This window comes from Lichenostomus cassidix, chromosome 4A (assembly GCF_008360975.1).
Source record: "Lichenostomus cassidix isolate B80296 chromosome 4A, HeHo_3.0, whole genome shotgun sequence".
Lineage (NCBI taxonomy): Eukaryota > Metazoa > Chordata > Aves > Passeriformes > Meliphagidae > Lichenostomus > Lichenostomus cassidix.
The window spans coordinates 15,194,195-15,209,882 of record NC_139485.1 but is presented as its reverse complement, the minus strand read 5'-3'; the positions used below and the strand labels follow the sequence as shown (position 1 = coordinate 15,209,882).

Below are 15,688 nucleotides of genomic sequence, written 5' to 3'. Positions count from 1 at the left end.
TGAATATGAAGCATTTGTTGTTTGTTTTTGGAGGAAGAAACATTTGATCACATGGTGGAAGACTAGATTTTGAGATAACTAGAAACTCTATAATTCTAATGCTGCTTCTTTCTGATTTTCTTTTGGGCTTCAGTGTTCCCACCTGGGAAAATAAAAACACTTCCAGAGCTTATGAGACTTTGTTCAGATTTCTGTACTTCTGAAATGCATTTTGATAGAGTTAGATACTAACTACACAGACTTTAAAGTAACAGCAGTAGTTCTATGAACATGTGAAAATCCCAAATAAAAGATATAAAGTAGAACACCTTGTTTTTATGAGAGATGTTTTGGTTGAAATCAAAGCTGGGAAAGTTTATCACAGAAAAAGTATTTAGAGCTGCTAGAAGTGGGATCTTGCAACTGATCTTTGTATGTCTTTCTGAACTGCCATTGCTAAAAATTCTGTATAAATCCTCTGCAATATGTAGGATTGAAAACTACTTCATAAAACATAGGGGATAATTTATTTATTACAAATGCTTAAAAGAATTACATTTAGTTTTTTAGTGTACATTTTGGAATGCACTTTGGCAATTCTAATTGATGAGACCTACTTTAACAAAATATAGAGAAATTCAGTAATCAGGGCACAGGATGTGCAGTTTAATTACGTTGGTGTGCATTTCTATTTGTTTCTAATGCAGAGGATCTATTGGTAAAATGAATGCCCATTTTGTGGTCTGTTATGCAGAAAATGTTTAATCCAGTGTTTGATTTACTCTGTTAAATCTTCTTTATTGAATGTGCTTATTCATCCATGCAGAATTGGGTATGCTGCTTTCTGTTAATATGACATTGCAATTAAATAGCTAAAGAGAAAAACATGGCAAGACATTTTCTCAAGGTCCATGAAATTCTCATAAAAATTATTCATACTTACATATTTCACTTCTACATTCGCTGGTACTAAAACTGCAAACTACAGAGAACTATTTTGGTATTGTGTGGGACTGACAAACCTTGCGGTTGAAGATCCCAAATAATCACTTTTGTCAAATAAGTAGTACTAAGGAGGATTTCTGGTCCAGTGGATAATGACTGTCATCACGAAATGGGATTGCACTGATTGCAGCTTATGAATGAAGCTAACAGGAACTCACAGCACCAAACAACAGCATTTTGTGGTGGGATAAATACTTAAGCACTTGAGAAACAGTAAGACATTGACAGTGAAATAGCTCTGCTCCAGTGCAGTCCTAGAATTATATTAAACAGCAACAAAAGGGTTTCGTGATGATGTTACACTTTCCTGAGTGTGCCTTCCCTGAGTAGGAAAAGGATGTGCAAGGGGAGTTTGTCTTACCTCATCTAACCAATATAGTGATGCTTTGTTCCTCAGCACGAGACATTTAGGTCAGGGATGATCCAGCATTGTGAGGATTCTGGAGCTGTATTTCTTTTACGTGTTAAAAAGTAGAAATGGCAGCTCCATCCACAGAATTGCATGGGAGCTGCAGAATGGAAGTTTTAATCAAAATCTCTATGGGACAGTTGGAAACTTAAATATAAGGAACATAAGACTTGATCTTATTCATTTTCTATCTGAATTCTTAACTCCTAGTTTTCTCTGTTACATATTTATCAGCGCAGTAATCAAGTGCTGATGTTTAAATCTCTTTTTTGTTCCTGTGTTGTTGTATGTTTCCTGCTAGACTGTTTTCTGTGCTGCACTCTGCTCTAGCACGTCTGGCAGTACCACAGGGGGAACGTGGCCTCTGGTTTCCATTAGTCACTTTTTACTATTTTCACGATTCTTTTGCTATGTGAACAAGGAGCTTGTAATAAGGTGTTAACAGGCTGCTAGCTGGTTTATTGTTAGTATTGATTTAAGGTGCTAAGACTTTAATATAATCATATACAATGAATAATATTAAGAGATTAGTTTAAAGCCATATAAGCCATTAAATGCAAAATAAAACTTTCCAGAAATTTCCAGCATACTTTGGCACAGGTGTCCTGTGCTGGATTATTTTGCCTACATTGCTGTATCTGGCTTTTTCAAATCTGTGGTTTCAGTCTTGCTGTTCTTACACTCAGACTGGTGTTATGGCAGGAGCTACTCTGAACCAGGAGATTCTGGATTTCACCCGATTTCACCTTCTTTTCTTTGTAAGGGGAAGGAAGAGGCTGAGCAAGACTAAAGTGTGGCTTTGTGCTTCAGAGGGAAAGAAAGAGTTAATTAATGAGTTGAATAAAATAGGGGGTTTTGTATGCAGAGAGTGTAGTACAATCAAACATATAATATGGCTCTTAATTAACAAGAAATGACGTAAGATTAATGACTGATACACTTTCTAACTAACACACTAATAACTTTCCTTTTAAATCTGTGGTCAACATGGTGGCTAAAGGAAAAATTATTGCAGTTGGGGGTAAGGAAACTTTTGAAATAATGATGGAAATATTTTCTTGGATGTATTAACACGGAGTGATGAGCAACAAGATTGACAACACAACAGAAATTGTTTTGAAAACAGTGAATATGCAGGAGAAATAACAAAAGTAAAGCCTGTTGTTTCTGAGGGAATGGCCATGCAAGAAACTTCAGTGGAAATCACAGAACCTCAGGATGGTTTGGGCTGGAAGGGACCTTAAAGCCCATCCAGTACCACCCCTGCCATGGCAGGGACACCTTCCACTGTCCCAGGTTGCTCCAAACCCCAATGTCCAGCCTGGCCTTGGACACTGCCAGGGATCCAGGGGCAGCACAGCTTCTCTGGGCACCCTGTGCCAGGGCCTGCCCACCCTCACGGGGAACAATTCCTTCTTAATAAAGAATTTCTTCCTCAAATCGACCCGTAATTCATACAAAACCACGCACGCTTGCATTGAAGCGATTTGCGTTTGGCTCAGTAGCTGAAATGCCACCATGTAACTGTATTTAAGAAGCTTATTGATGGGTGAACCTGCTAGTATATGCATGTATGTTTCCAGCTGCATCCCGCAGCATTGCTGCACGGCAGGTGAGGGCTCGTTCTGCTGATGATGCGGACAGCGAAGGGCTGAGGGGCGGTGAAAGAGAAGAGGACACAGCGGGAGCTCCGCCGGGCTCTCCTGAGGGCTCTGCGCCCTCCGGCGGGGCGGGGCTGGGGGCGGGGCCAGGGCGGGGCCAGGACACGGGGCGTGGCTGTGCGGGGCTGGGGCGTGGCTATGGACGGACACGCCCCTCCGCGCGCCGCCGGAACCCCGCAGCCGCTGCCGCCCCTTCCGCCGGCGGCGCCTCCCAAGATGGCGGACAACCTGCCCGGCGAGTTCGATGTGGTGGTGGTGGGCACCGGTACGGCGGGACGGGCACGGGGCACGGCAGCTCGAAGGGGCGGCGGGAGGTCCCCGGCTGAGGGGCGGCAGCGGCGGCTGGGGAGGGCGGGCAGGCTGTGCGAGTGGCTGCTGAGGTAGCTGAGAGGACACCGGCGGGATGCTTCCGTGACACCTGCGGGGACATCCCGCCAGCGGCCCGGGCACTCGCAGCCCGCTGTAGGGCTGCTGCTAACACTTACATGGCCGTGTTTAACTAGAACTGGAGGTGTCGGGGGGCGCCGTGCGGGGCTGGCCCTGGGAGGGGTTTGCAGGCCCTGTGACAACCCTGTGACAGCCCTGTGACAGGCCACACACCTCCTGTCCCCACACCTGAGACCAGCGGCTCTTTGGGGCCTCAGAAAGCCTTGTCTGACTGGCTGTGCTTCCCTTGCCAGCCCTTGTTCCCGAAATACCATCCTGCTGGTCAGCTTTGCTTTTGTGCACGGAGAATAGCTCTGAAGAGCTGAACTTCTGTCTCGTTGCAGTATATGCGCTATAAGCTGATAATATATTTTTTGTCATATCGTGCCATACAAGTAGTTTTAAATCTTCAGTGTCGTTTTTGGAGTCTGTATCCCTGCTCATAAATAACACAAAACTCTTTGAGTCTTTCTCCTTAAAGCACATTTCTCTGTCTGTGAATGATTGTACACCTCAGACAGTTAATTCTACTCTTTCTGCATTGTCTGATCCTGTACAAGTTCATCCTGTTCAGGTGCATAGTGATGGAGACCTGGAATGGCTCACTGTAACCTACCACGGTGTAACTACAAGAGAAATTTTAAAATACTCCTTCAGAGCTAAGTTCCTTATTGTTTGTGTATCAAAATAATAACCTTGTAGTATTGAAATACATTTCTGTTTGTAGAACCCAGTGACAGTGACCTGGTTCAGATTGGTCTTGATAAGCCCCCCACCTTAAGCTCTGCATTGAGCCCTATTCTTAAAATGCATCCCTGTTTATAGGTCCCAAATTCACAGTCAAATTTTGCCTTTGTAAAGAGCTCAGGGCGTTGGTTGGAGCACAAATGGGAAGACACTTCTGAATGTTACTGTTTTCTGTGAGAAGTTAGTAACTCTGTTTTTGGAATTCACTAATCTGTCAAACTGTGTCCATGGGATTTAAGATTTCTAGCAATTTGGAATAGAATGAATGAGTTTCATAAAGAAATTGGTGATTTCAATGTTCAGCAGAAGAAAGCAATCCCCATACAGTATATATGTAATTCCTTAAAAGATTTGTGATTTATATCTGGAGTTTTTGAGGAATTATAAAACCATACTGCCCCCATTGTTGACCAGAACTCTGCTAAAAATGCAACATTTAAGTTCTTGAGCAAATTAGGAGATCCCTTCTGCATCTTTACCCTGTTCTGTGGAGTGGTGCATAGCAATGAATGTGACATTTTCATTTGTGCTTAGATTTGAGACTATTTTGAGTGTGTGAGAAGGTTGGCTAGTAATGAGAAGCTGAAGCATCAAACTGTTAAGGTTGAACTGTTAAACATTCTTTACTGCCATGAGGTAAATAGTGTTCATATAGGCAATGCAGAAACTCAGAGGTTTATGAAAATGATATGAATGTTAAGCTCTTTAGCTATTCTAGCCACTAAGGGAACAAGAACTACCTGTGCCAGAAAGAGTAGCCATTAAATCCAATCTTCCCTGCTTTGGAGTGAGGTGTGGTTTTGGAGCTTTGATCTTGCAGGAGGGAAGTTCTCTGAGCTAAATTCTCTGAATTATTGCTGTATTTGGCAGTGTTGATTTGTGTTCAAGGATGCCTTTTTGCCCACCTTTAGAGAGTGCTGCTATAACTAATTCCAAGATTCTCAGAATTCTGCACTTCAGGACTTATTTTGTCTTTTCTTTATGCTCCTTTTTACTAGGAACATACATAAGTGGTGATTAACACTGGTGACTGACTGGGGTTTTTTTAATCTGTGTTAAATTTTGCGGTATGTTCAGAGTAGAACTTTCTTGTGTCTTCTCTTTGGGAAGTGACTCCTAAAGGAATATTTTAGCCTGGTTTTCAACTCTCCAGTTTCTAATGCTGTAACCAGTGCTGCGTGTACCCATGAATATCTAATTGCCATACCATAATAACTAGAATGTTTTTGTTTAATGGTATTTTTAATGCATAGTAGTAATTGTATTAATTTCTGCATTTGTGGCCTTTTCCTTGTTTTATAACTCGTGCATATATTAAATTTAATAATTCGATTGAGTGGTAACAGAAGAGTTGGATTTGTTTTTATTTCAGGCTCTATAAGCTTAGTGCAAATGGACTAAAATGGAACCTCACACTAAACTTTAGTCATCAGTGCTTCAAATAATGTCTAGGTTCAATTAATTAATCAGTATTTCTATGGCAAAAGGAAATTCTCTTTTTGAAGGTCTGTTCTTTCTGAAGTGATCTGTGGTGTTTTATTGGTCGAAAAGTCTGTAGGATCTGGTTTTGGAGGGCTGATGCCAGTGCTTGCTCAAGGAATTCAAGGTGGGCATTGGTCATACTCATTTAAGGGAGTTCCTTATTGATAAGCTTTCGTGGGGTCACTTTTAAATCAGTGCAGGCATTAGAAGTGGTGCAGTGATAGCAGGAGGGCCCATGAGGAGTTCTTTGGTAAATATTCCAAAAACAGGAGTCTGTTTGATAGTGACTCTCAGAACTGGGAATTAGTGGCAGGGCTTTTGTTTTCAGGCAGTTGTCAAATAGGAAAATTCGTCAGCAAAACATTCAGCAGTGTTGAGTTTAGAGCAGAAACCCAGGTAGGTGCCAAGATGTGCAACTTTGTGGCTGTGCACAGTGGTGTGGAAGCAGGTGCAGGGTCATGTTTACCTTGGAATTTCTTCTGTTAATTGGATTGTGTTCACTCTTGACTTGTTGTCTCTGGCACTCCCCAGGACCTGTATTAGCTGCTGGGAAAGTTGTAAAGGATATTTAAAGGCTCTTTAAAAGGTGTTGTATTCACAAGTTTGTCTGCCACTAATTCTATTTTTTTTTTTCTAAAAAGGAGTTATTCTTTATAAAAGCAGTCACAGTAAATATTCTAGTTCTATGCAATTTTCTTTCCATTCTGGTTTTCAGTGGTTATAAATAACACATGAAATGACTTTCAAGGTAGAAAGCAGGAATCCATTTTGAAAGATTCTATAAAATAAAGAGTGATTTATGGTTTCATATGATTTTGGCTGAAAGCACTCGGGCTTTGCCAGGTCATCAAAGTCCTGTCAGGAGAATCTATTATTTATTGTTCGATATGCTGGGAGTGGTGTAAGTACTTTATGTTTATCTTATGTAAGTGTGGTGTGTTAGGAAAAATCACTTCCAGATACTAACACAATTTTTAAAATACACCTTGGAAAACTAACCCGAACATTACAGATGTGAATTTCAAAGTTAACACTGAAGATTGATTTGAAAAAAAAAATAATAATTCCAAATGGTTTTATTGTTGCAGGATATTTTTAGAATGTGCCAAAAATGTTTTCCAGTACATCTTTTGGGCTGATATTTTGGTTACATTACCTTATATAACTGTACAGTCTTCGGTTTATATCAGCAGCTATTTAGAGTTGATGAAAGCTTGATGGAAAACCTGCTGAAGATGGATATTTTTTGACGTCAGTGGTCATTGTGGACTAACACAGTGGAACTGACTTGTAATGTTGATATCTGCAAGCAGGAAATAGACCCACATTTTTATAATCATTTGTAGATAAGTCACTGCTTGTCCATGGGAATGTCAAACAAAATGAACAGTGACTCACAGTCCTGTCCTGTGTGTATGTCCCTCTTTCATTTTTCAATATTCTCCAAATGTAAATGTACCTTTTATCTTTTTTACTGATTTTTTTTAAACCTGACTAAAATTGAGGGGTTGTGTTCTGGCCTGGCTTCCAGTCTGGATTTTGGGGTGTAGCAGAGGTGCTGTGATAGACTTCTGGGAGATCTGGGCTCCCACTGGTACCTCAGACAGGTTTTTCCCAGATACTGTGCAATGTCCCTGGCTGCTCTTGTGAACAGACTCACTGTTCTGTGAACCCTTTGTTGTCCTTCTCAGCCTGTTTGTGTTCTGCAGGTTTTCCAGATTATATTGCTGATCTTACAAAATCAGAGCCTGTAGGACTCCTGTGACCCAACTGTGAAAAACACAGAGTAGGTCATCTGCATATCAAGGTGAAAAACTCCTTTAGAAAAAGGCTTAGCAAGGTACTTTGAAATTCTGGTCTGCATGAGGAATAGTTGAAACGCCAGGTTTGTGAATCCCAGTAGGAAATGTGGTTCCACTGCTGGAGAATGGCCACAGAGCTGGAGGTTCAGTGCTCCTGCAGGAGCTCCTCTCTGGGGCTCTTCTTTTGTGGAATGTTTAAAAATGTGTAAGGAGCAAGGAGAGCAAGGTGTCTTCCCATGTGGAAGCAGAAGAGGAACTGAAAGTATTAGAAGAGTTAAGTGAAAATAAAACATATACCAAAACCACACCATGAACATTTTGTAGTGAGCTACTCCAGAGTCAGCTGCTCTTCTCTATTTCAAAGTTCAGATGCAAACAAAATTTATTGCAGCTGGTTAACTGTCTGACTCCAGAAGATTGTGTTGAAATAGTCTACGTTCCAACATTTTTAATATATTTCCCTTCAACATTTTATATTATGAAAAAGCCACTTGTGATTTATTTAGTAGATAGAGTGAAGTAAATTAAACATTTAAGCCTTTTCAAGATGAACCTTGTGTAATTCAGTAAAAACTTATCAGCTGGATGACTGCAAAGCAGTTTACAGTGAGCAGCTTGGGAAGCAAGATGCTCCCACAGGTATGAAGCTGTTTAGTTTATAAATTGCTCAGGGCAGTGACTGCATCCTTTGCAAGTCACTGCAAGAGGCAGAGCAGCACTAGAGCAGCAAGTACAGCTGCTAAGCAGGAAACACAATGTGTAAGCCTAAAATTCATTTTTGATCACACAGAGGTGAATTACAACTTTTCATTATTTTGTAAAACTTTAGAAACTAATTGGCTTTTAAAACTGATGAAAAAAGAGTTTTCCACCTCAGCAGTTATCTCAAATTTTAATTTTGTTGTATTGAAACTAAAAATTGAATGCGTTTTTTGATAACTAAATAATGTGTAACTAATTCCCCTATTTATTTTTTACTTCTAAAACACTATTTTTGAAAATGAGAGAATGGCTGATTTTGCTTCATGGGGAGCTCCAAAAATTCATGTTATGGAAATTATCTTGGTCAGAGGTTACTGGAAACAGCCAGATGCAGACTTCAAGGTCAGGTTGCAGCAGCCACCTCTGTAAGATTTATTGAGATTAATCAGCCTGTTGTGTATCCAAGAAGGCTGGGCTGGAGACAGAGCTCAGACAGAAAGCATTGCCTGCTGGATGGTGCCAAGTACCACCTATGAAATCCTACCTGGGAGAGCATGCTAACTATCCACTAGTGATCTGTGAGATCACTAAGGAGTAAAATTGCTAATTTGGTACTTATATCTGTGTACAGGTGAAATGTCCTGCCTCACAGAAATTTTAAATGAATGTTTTCTTGAGAGGCCACAGAGGTTGATTTAATACTGCATCTGATAAATAGAGGGTTAGTAAGTGGAGAAAGAAGGAATGATGACAGATTCCAACTAGCAGTAACCAGTCCTCTTTGTGAAGGAAAATTCTTTATCCTTGTTTTTCCTGGTAAGAGAAATGAGGTGCAGGACAATTTACCATAATGCAAATATTTCACATGTGAACGTTCTAAGGGGGGAATATGAAAGGACCAGGAAGCACAGAAAATGTTTATATTTCTTGGTAACAAGCTCTGCTATTTCTAAATTGTTTCTGCCTCAAATACAAAGAACTTCTGAGTCAGCATGTTAAATTGATACAAGAATTGTATGGATTCCTAATTCTTCCCCATAAATCCCTTTTATGCTGCCAGATGTTTATGTATAACACACTGAACTCTGGATCTGTTGCTGCTTTCTTGTGGTTGGATCATGCAATTCCTATTCATACCTCTTATTTCCTGCTAATGCCATTGCAAATCCAAAAATTGTTTGGATTTGGAACTGTACTTGAGAAAATGTTCTTTTGTAGTAGCCCTTTTCAGATACTTCAGAGACACTAAAATGGGAGCTGTCTTTCATAATAACTAATCTGTGTAATAACTTAGTAGGAAAATATTGGTTATTATTAGTTGTACTAGAGGCTAGTAATAACTCAGTAATTTGATTGCTGAGTTTGATAGTATAGTGTTAGAATTTTTAACAATAACTTAAGAGGAGGTGTGGATTCTCATTTAAATCTCTCTGTTCATGATGATCTATGTTGGATCCAAATCATTACTCAACTGTCTGTTCAAAGACATTAAACATCAGGAGTGATACATGTCCTTAATCCTTTAAGCTGGCCAAACCAGCAGCTGACTGATCCCCAAGAGGGATGAGTGGCAGCAAGTGTTAGAATGATCCTTCATGAGTAAAACAGCCCAGAGATATCCAGGTTTATTTACTCATTAGGCACAGAGGAAACTTTAGAATACAGAGTTTGCTCTGCCCTGTAGTAAGTGTCCAAACACACTTCAAAATCTGAATATAATCCATCTTAGAGTTTTTGACCAATCAAAGTTCAGAACAGAAAGCTGTTTGCAAATAGGAACAGTTTCTAAAAATACATATTTCTCTGTTACTGAGTCATCTGAAGGGGACCTATTTTGTGCAACTCTCTGAGCATCCTGCAGGACACAGTTCAGCTTTCCGTGCTATTATTTCATAAATTCCCATTTCTGTCAGCAGGCTTTTCCAAGTCAGTTTTTTCCTAGACAGAGAAGTACTATCTATAACTATATAGTAATTGTCCAGAACCTTCTTTCCTGGAAAAGGCTTTTGTTCAGTAACCACCATGCAATGCAGGTCACATGTAGGAGTAACTTAGATTTAACAAAGCTGCCTCTTTTCTCTGTGCCCGTGTTTCTGTAGGAGAAGAGAATTCAGGAATTGGTGCCGTGGGACAGTCTTATTTCTCGGGTTTCCTGAGATATTGGCACCCAAGAACCAAGGGTCTCCTGCTCCATCAGGTTGTTGGGAGCCTCTCCAAAAGCTGGGATTTGGCCTCACATTCCAGCCACATTCCCACTCTTACCAGGGGGTGTCTTGGGGGCCACGGTGTCTTAGAAGCACAGGGTTGGTGAAGAAAATTGATGCCAGCTTTCAAAAGCAAGGAAGCTAATTCAGGGAACAATTTCATCCAAGGTTAATGGAAGAACAGACCTCCAACACAGTATCAATTGGATCAAGCTTAAAGCAATCAGTTATGCCCTGGTAGCTATAACTCGGCCCAGGTCAGCCAGGCAGCGCTGGTGATGTTTTACAACACTTTCTCAGTAGCTTTTATCAATAAGGAAGGAGAAACAAGTTTCTCAATTCCATTTCTAGAGTAATACTCTCTGTGCCCCAATGAGGGAAAGAAAAGCTTTTTCAGGAACTCCAAACAGAGAGTAGTTGTAGATTCTATTCCAGATAGTTTATAGAGGGAGCGAAATGAACCATATATATAAACATGGGGGGACAGCTGAGTGTGGAGCTTTGACTTAATGACTGTGCAGCCAGGCTCTCGTGTCAGTCCTGAAGCATGTGCTGCACTTATGTATTTTCTCCTCATGTCCTTGGTCACAATAGTATGAGTTTTGAGTTCTTACTTCCAAAAATTCACTTTGAAAGCCTGTTGGCCTTTCTGGGCTGTGAAACAAATGTCCCAGGAACTGATGTAACTGTTCATCCCTCTTTCTACCCCTGGAGGCTAATTCTGTGTTAGACCTTCACTTGCTATGGAAGGTCAGCAATGCAAAACTATTTTCAGTTTTCTGTTTTATCAATTCAGAAGAGGATTTTGTTTGTTTAATCCATCAAACAAGTAATCATTAAAACCAGAAAATTTGCAGTGAAGTGGTAGCTATCTTCCTGGAAAATTTGTTATGCCTGTCTAAACCTTCTTTGTATTGATACAAAGTACTTTTTGACATGACCAGGGAGCTGCTCTCCCAAAATCTGACCATTTATTTGATCTGGAAGGAGGTCAGGAGTGGCAGAAGATAAGGGCAGAGGTTTTATGTCTTTATTTTGATGATTGTGTTGGCCTTTGCTGATTTAAAGAGTTTGTAAAGCTGTGGTCTGGTGTATCCAGCTCCCAGGAGGTGTCATATAGACTGCAGTGTTTTATTTGTTTGTGAAGGTACTGTTCCCTCTAAGGAATAGACAGCACAAGCCTGGAATTCTGCTGGAGATGATGTTTGTCATGAGATGAGCCAGAGTGCATAGTGCTCTTCCACAGCTGCCTTTTGCCATTCCACTTCTGTCTCTTTAGTTGCACTGCTTCTGGTGCTGCTGTAAATCAGATCAGCCAAACACTCCTTTCACTTTCTTTAATCTCATCCCTTAATTGAATAGGTGGCCTAAGTGTCTCCTAATACCAGTCCCTTAGAATTTTAATTGCTGATCCTGAATTACTTGCTTAAACACCCAACAGATCATTGAAAAAGAGATTTCAGGGAAGCAGGTGCCACAGAGCTTAGCTGGTGAGCTCTCCTGCTTTTCTGAACCTGCTCTGGAGTCCAAGGTGTCTAACTAGGCATGTGAAATCTGGTGAGTGGGAGAAGACATTACTGAACAGCCTCATCTATTTATTAAACTCCAGTTGGGATCCTGTGCCATTCCAAGCATGTGGAGTAGAGTTATCACTAGCCTTTTGCTGAGCTTTTTTTTGCTACTTATTTTTTCTAAATGTAGTGAAAACATTTACACTTTGATAAAGTGTAATTGCATAACTTGGGAGATATTGATAGGGATACCACTCTGAGGTCGATCACAGTCTCTATGTCAGACAATTTGAAGTAAACAAAAATGCCCTCAGGTAATAGCTGTCTGCATTACCAGGGATGTGGTTGCACTAAACTTTAAGTATCACTGGGCTGGCAAGGACTCAATCTGGTTATGATAGCAGGGTATGTGGAGAAGACACTGGTGCCAGGCTTTAACTCAGTACTGTTTGCAAGTAGTATTGCCATACAGGTATCAAAAAAAGAAAAATGAAGTTGTATTCAGGAGGGTCAGCAAAATGTTAGAGAGCACAAAATAGTGTTCATCATTTTAGTAGCGTGAGACTGTTAAAACTTTCAGTGACTCACATTGTAAAATTTCGTTTCTTTCAGTTGTCTGCTTCTGACCAAGTTCTCCCATTATTGCAATTTTTAATATATCATAGCATGCTAAGTTCTAAAAACAGCACGTGTCATTTCAGGTTTGCCTGAGTCCATTATTGCAGCAGCTTGTGCCAGGAGTGGCCAGAGAGTTCTTCATGTGGATTCGTAAGTTACTCCAATAATTTCCCTTTCTAAGAGCTAAACCGACTAGAAGGTTTTTGTGTCTCTGTCAGTGTGGGCTGCAGGACTTCTCCCTCTTCATCTGGCACCAAGTAATGTTATGTTTCTGTCTCTGCCTTATTTTGGGGGTGTTACTTCCATCAATAGAGCAGGCAGTTTTTGGAAGCTAGTTCAGGAATTTGGAACATCGGTGCTGTGGTGAAGGAGGCTGTGATCACTCCTTCTTTGCTACAGGCAGGAATGGCTGCAGGTTTAGTGTCCTTCGTTCTCATTCCTGACAGTAATTGTCCCATTCTGTTTGGTGAGAATGACTTGACTTATTTCAGAGTTTTGTTTTCGTTGGCTATTAAAGTCTGTAATAATATTGGCCACTGGAACTTTGATTTCTGTTATCCATGCCTGTTTTTAGCTATGATGAATACCATCCTTTAAACCATGTATGTTGTTCCTTTTGTTAAGAAACTGAATTATGAATTCAGTTTTTTCTCAGAGTATGAAGAAATGAGATTTGAGGTGACTGAAATCCCTGTGTTAGATGTGCTACTTTGATTAATCTGTTGTTCCCTGCCAAGGCCCAGGTTAGGTCAGGCACAAGGTACTGAAAACATATATGTGCATAAAGTCTTTGTTTATAGTTTACTTGCTCTCATTACCTTGTGTACCTTATTTTATTGCTTTTAATCTCCAGCCATGTTTGCATTTATCATAATATACTGCATAGGTGATTATGGGAGATAGTTTTGAAGTGGCCTATTATAAAATACTGAGTTCTGAGTTTGATTTATAGACACTGTCCAAGCATTGCCATCAGCAGTAGCTAATCTTATTCAAAATAGTCACTTCACTGCAGTGTTCCCATAAATTGCTGTAGACTGATTTTAAACTGAAGTTAGCTTCTGCCAACTAGTAATTGAAGGAGCTCTATTTCTCTGTGCCAGCTATCTGTCTCAATAAACGTAAAATCTGTGGTTCTTCTCAGAGAGCTACATTTACTGTAGATATTAATGAGCTGTTGACATGTGAAATTTCAAGGATATTTGTTAAATGATTTAGAAAAGTAATTTGCAATTTAAAATGTGGAGATTGGCACTTAGTTTAAACTTGAAGCTGCTGGAGAAAGGTAGATCGAGACTAAAAGTGAATTCCTTGAAGTGAATGTGCTTCCTGTATGAATTGTGCTCATGGAAAGGACTTCCTCCTAACCACTTGCTCAAGTTTCTGCCTTTGGTCCATTGTTTTTTTGCCTCTTTTAATTCTGTTTCTCTGTAGTTATGCACTGGTTTGGTAACTGAGGATGGGGTAGTTAGGAGTGAGGCATGTTTAGCTACATTTTGTATTTGATTTTCAGCGTCTGGAATACAGCATTTGTAGGCTGCAGTTTTATTGTCTACACCCTTCTTCATTGGCTTATTTATCTTTCCACATAGAATTTAATTCAAAGGCAAAGGAGGGTCAAGATGCAGAATTTTAACTTCTCTTCTGTGAGAAGTAGAGCAAACTGGGCATGTCTTGCTTCTTGACACCTGTTACCTTTCTTATTTTTTGACTATAGAGCCTGTAGAGTGTTTCTTGTGTCTGAAATTCTTGTATTTGAGCATCCAAAAGTGTGCTGGCTTTTTGTCCCTGTACCTCTGCAATCCAAGATCTCTTGGATTATTACAAATTATTACAAAAGAACTGCTTTTGTAGTTTGTTCCACTTCCTGCTAGACAATTTTTCTCACTTTTTTTTCAGAACTTGTAAAATATATGTTGTAATAGACCCTGTGTCTTCATACAGCCCTCTTTTGGATCTTCAACTGCTATGAAGTGAGGGAGCTGTGGGAGTACAGCAGCCAGAGAGCAAAAAAGGTGCTTCTCAAAGCTGGTCACTTTATTGCAAGAAAAATAAAGAAATTATTTCATTTCAATAAGGAAAACACGGGAAAAAATTCTCAATTCTGGTATCTTTTGAGCTTTTTTGAAAAAGTCCTTTTTCTGTTTATTTTGGTTTAGGATACAATCTCACAGCAAAGGTATTAGAGAGTAAAAGGTGGGTTCAGCTGCTCCATGGTAATTCCCTTTGGTCATGTTCACATCCCAGGATATAATGTGATGTAGCACAAGTGACTGCCACCATCACCCACCCTTTTGAAGGATCTCAGGAGCTGTTTGGGTTAATCCCCTCCTCTTGGAAGGCCAGGAAGCTCCTAAACACAATCACTGGGCCAGAATGGGAATCTTCTAATACATTTGCCTACGTACAAATAGGTAGCACATGAAACTTTGTAAGTCATTTTGTGTTCAGATCCTTAACATCGATGTGGCAGTAACTTCCTGTGCAAAAGACAGCTGCTCTGATGGGTCAGGACTTCTTTCTGGAAGATCAAATGCAGGACAGACACATCGAGGCAGCTCTTGGGGGAAATCGTGAGGCATCAGCAGCTTCTGTCCAGCCAGCACCAGCGTTGAGTGTGACACTGTGGTGGTTGTGACATGGCTCTGGAAGGGTCAGCTCCTGAGCAGGCACAGGCCATCAAATGCTTTTTCTGTTCTTACTTATGTTTTAATTGTGGATCTCCTGTTTTCAGAAGTGTCCAGTTTATCAAATCGCAGTCTGGCTGCAAAAGGACATGTTAGATATTCTCTTGGTTCAGATTCAGATTGTTAATCGGTCAGAAACAATTTGTGATTTCAGTGTGCTGGATTGGAATTTGCCAATTACTTCCAAAATGGTGTTAGTAACTGAAGAAAAAAACCAAAAGCTAGTGTAGGAGAAGAGACAACCTTTTAGCAGAGGTAAAATTGTACTTTGGCTACATTGCAAAATAGCTTCAGCAGTTCTTCTGTTAGCTCTGAAGTACAGATTAGAGATTTGAAAAATGTGAAGGAAAAGAAGTAGTGTTGTAATTTAGGTGAAATCCAGGTAACACAGGAGGAGTTCTGAGAAAATATAATTTAGGAAATAATATATGGTAGGGAAGGAAAACCTCTGTGCT

General features: G+C 40.2%; 1 protein-coding gene across 3 annotated transcripts in view; it reads left to right on the top strand.

Moving 5' to 3' along the window:
- The first annotated feature begins 3,188 nt into the window (after nucleotides 1–3,188).
- CHM (CHM Rab escort protein) overlaps nucleotides 3,189–15,688 on the top strand; it is a 49,414-nt gene continuing 36,914 nt past the window's right edge. For all 3 annotated transcript variants that reach the window (XM_085060702.1, XM_085060703.1, XM_085060701.1), the window contains exons 1-2: nucleotides 3,189–3,319; nucleotides 12,630–12,696. In XM_085060702.1, coding sequence (XP_084916828.1) covers nucleotides 3,193–3,319; nucleotides 12,630–12,696 — 194 coding nt within the window. In that variant the 5' untranslated portion in view covers nucleotides 3,189–3,192. The remainder of the gene's footprint in view (nucleotides 3,320–12,629; nucleotides 12,697–15,688) is intronic.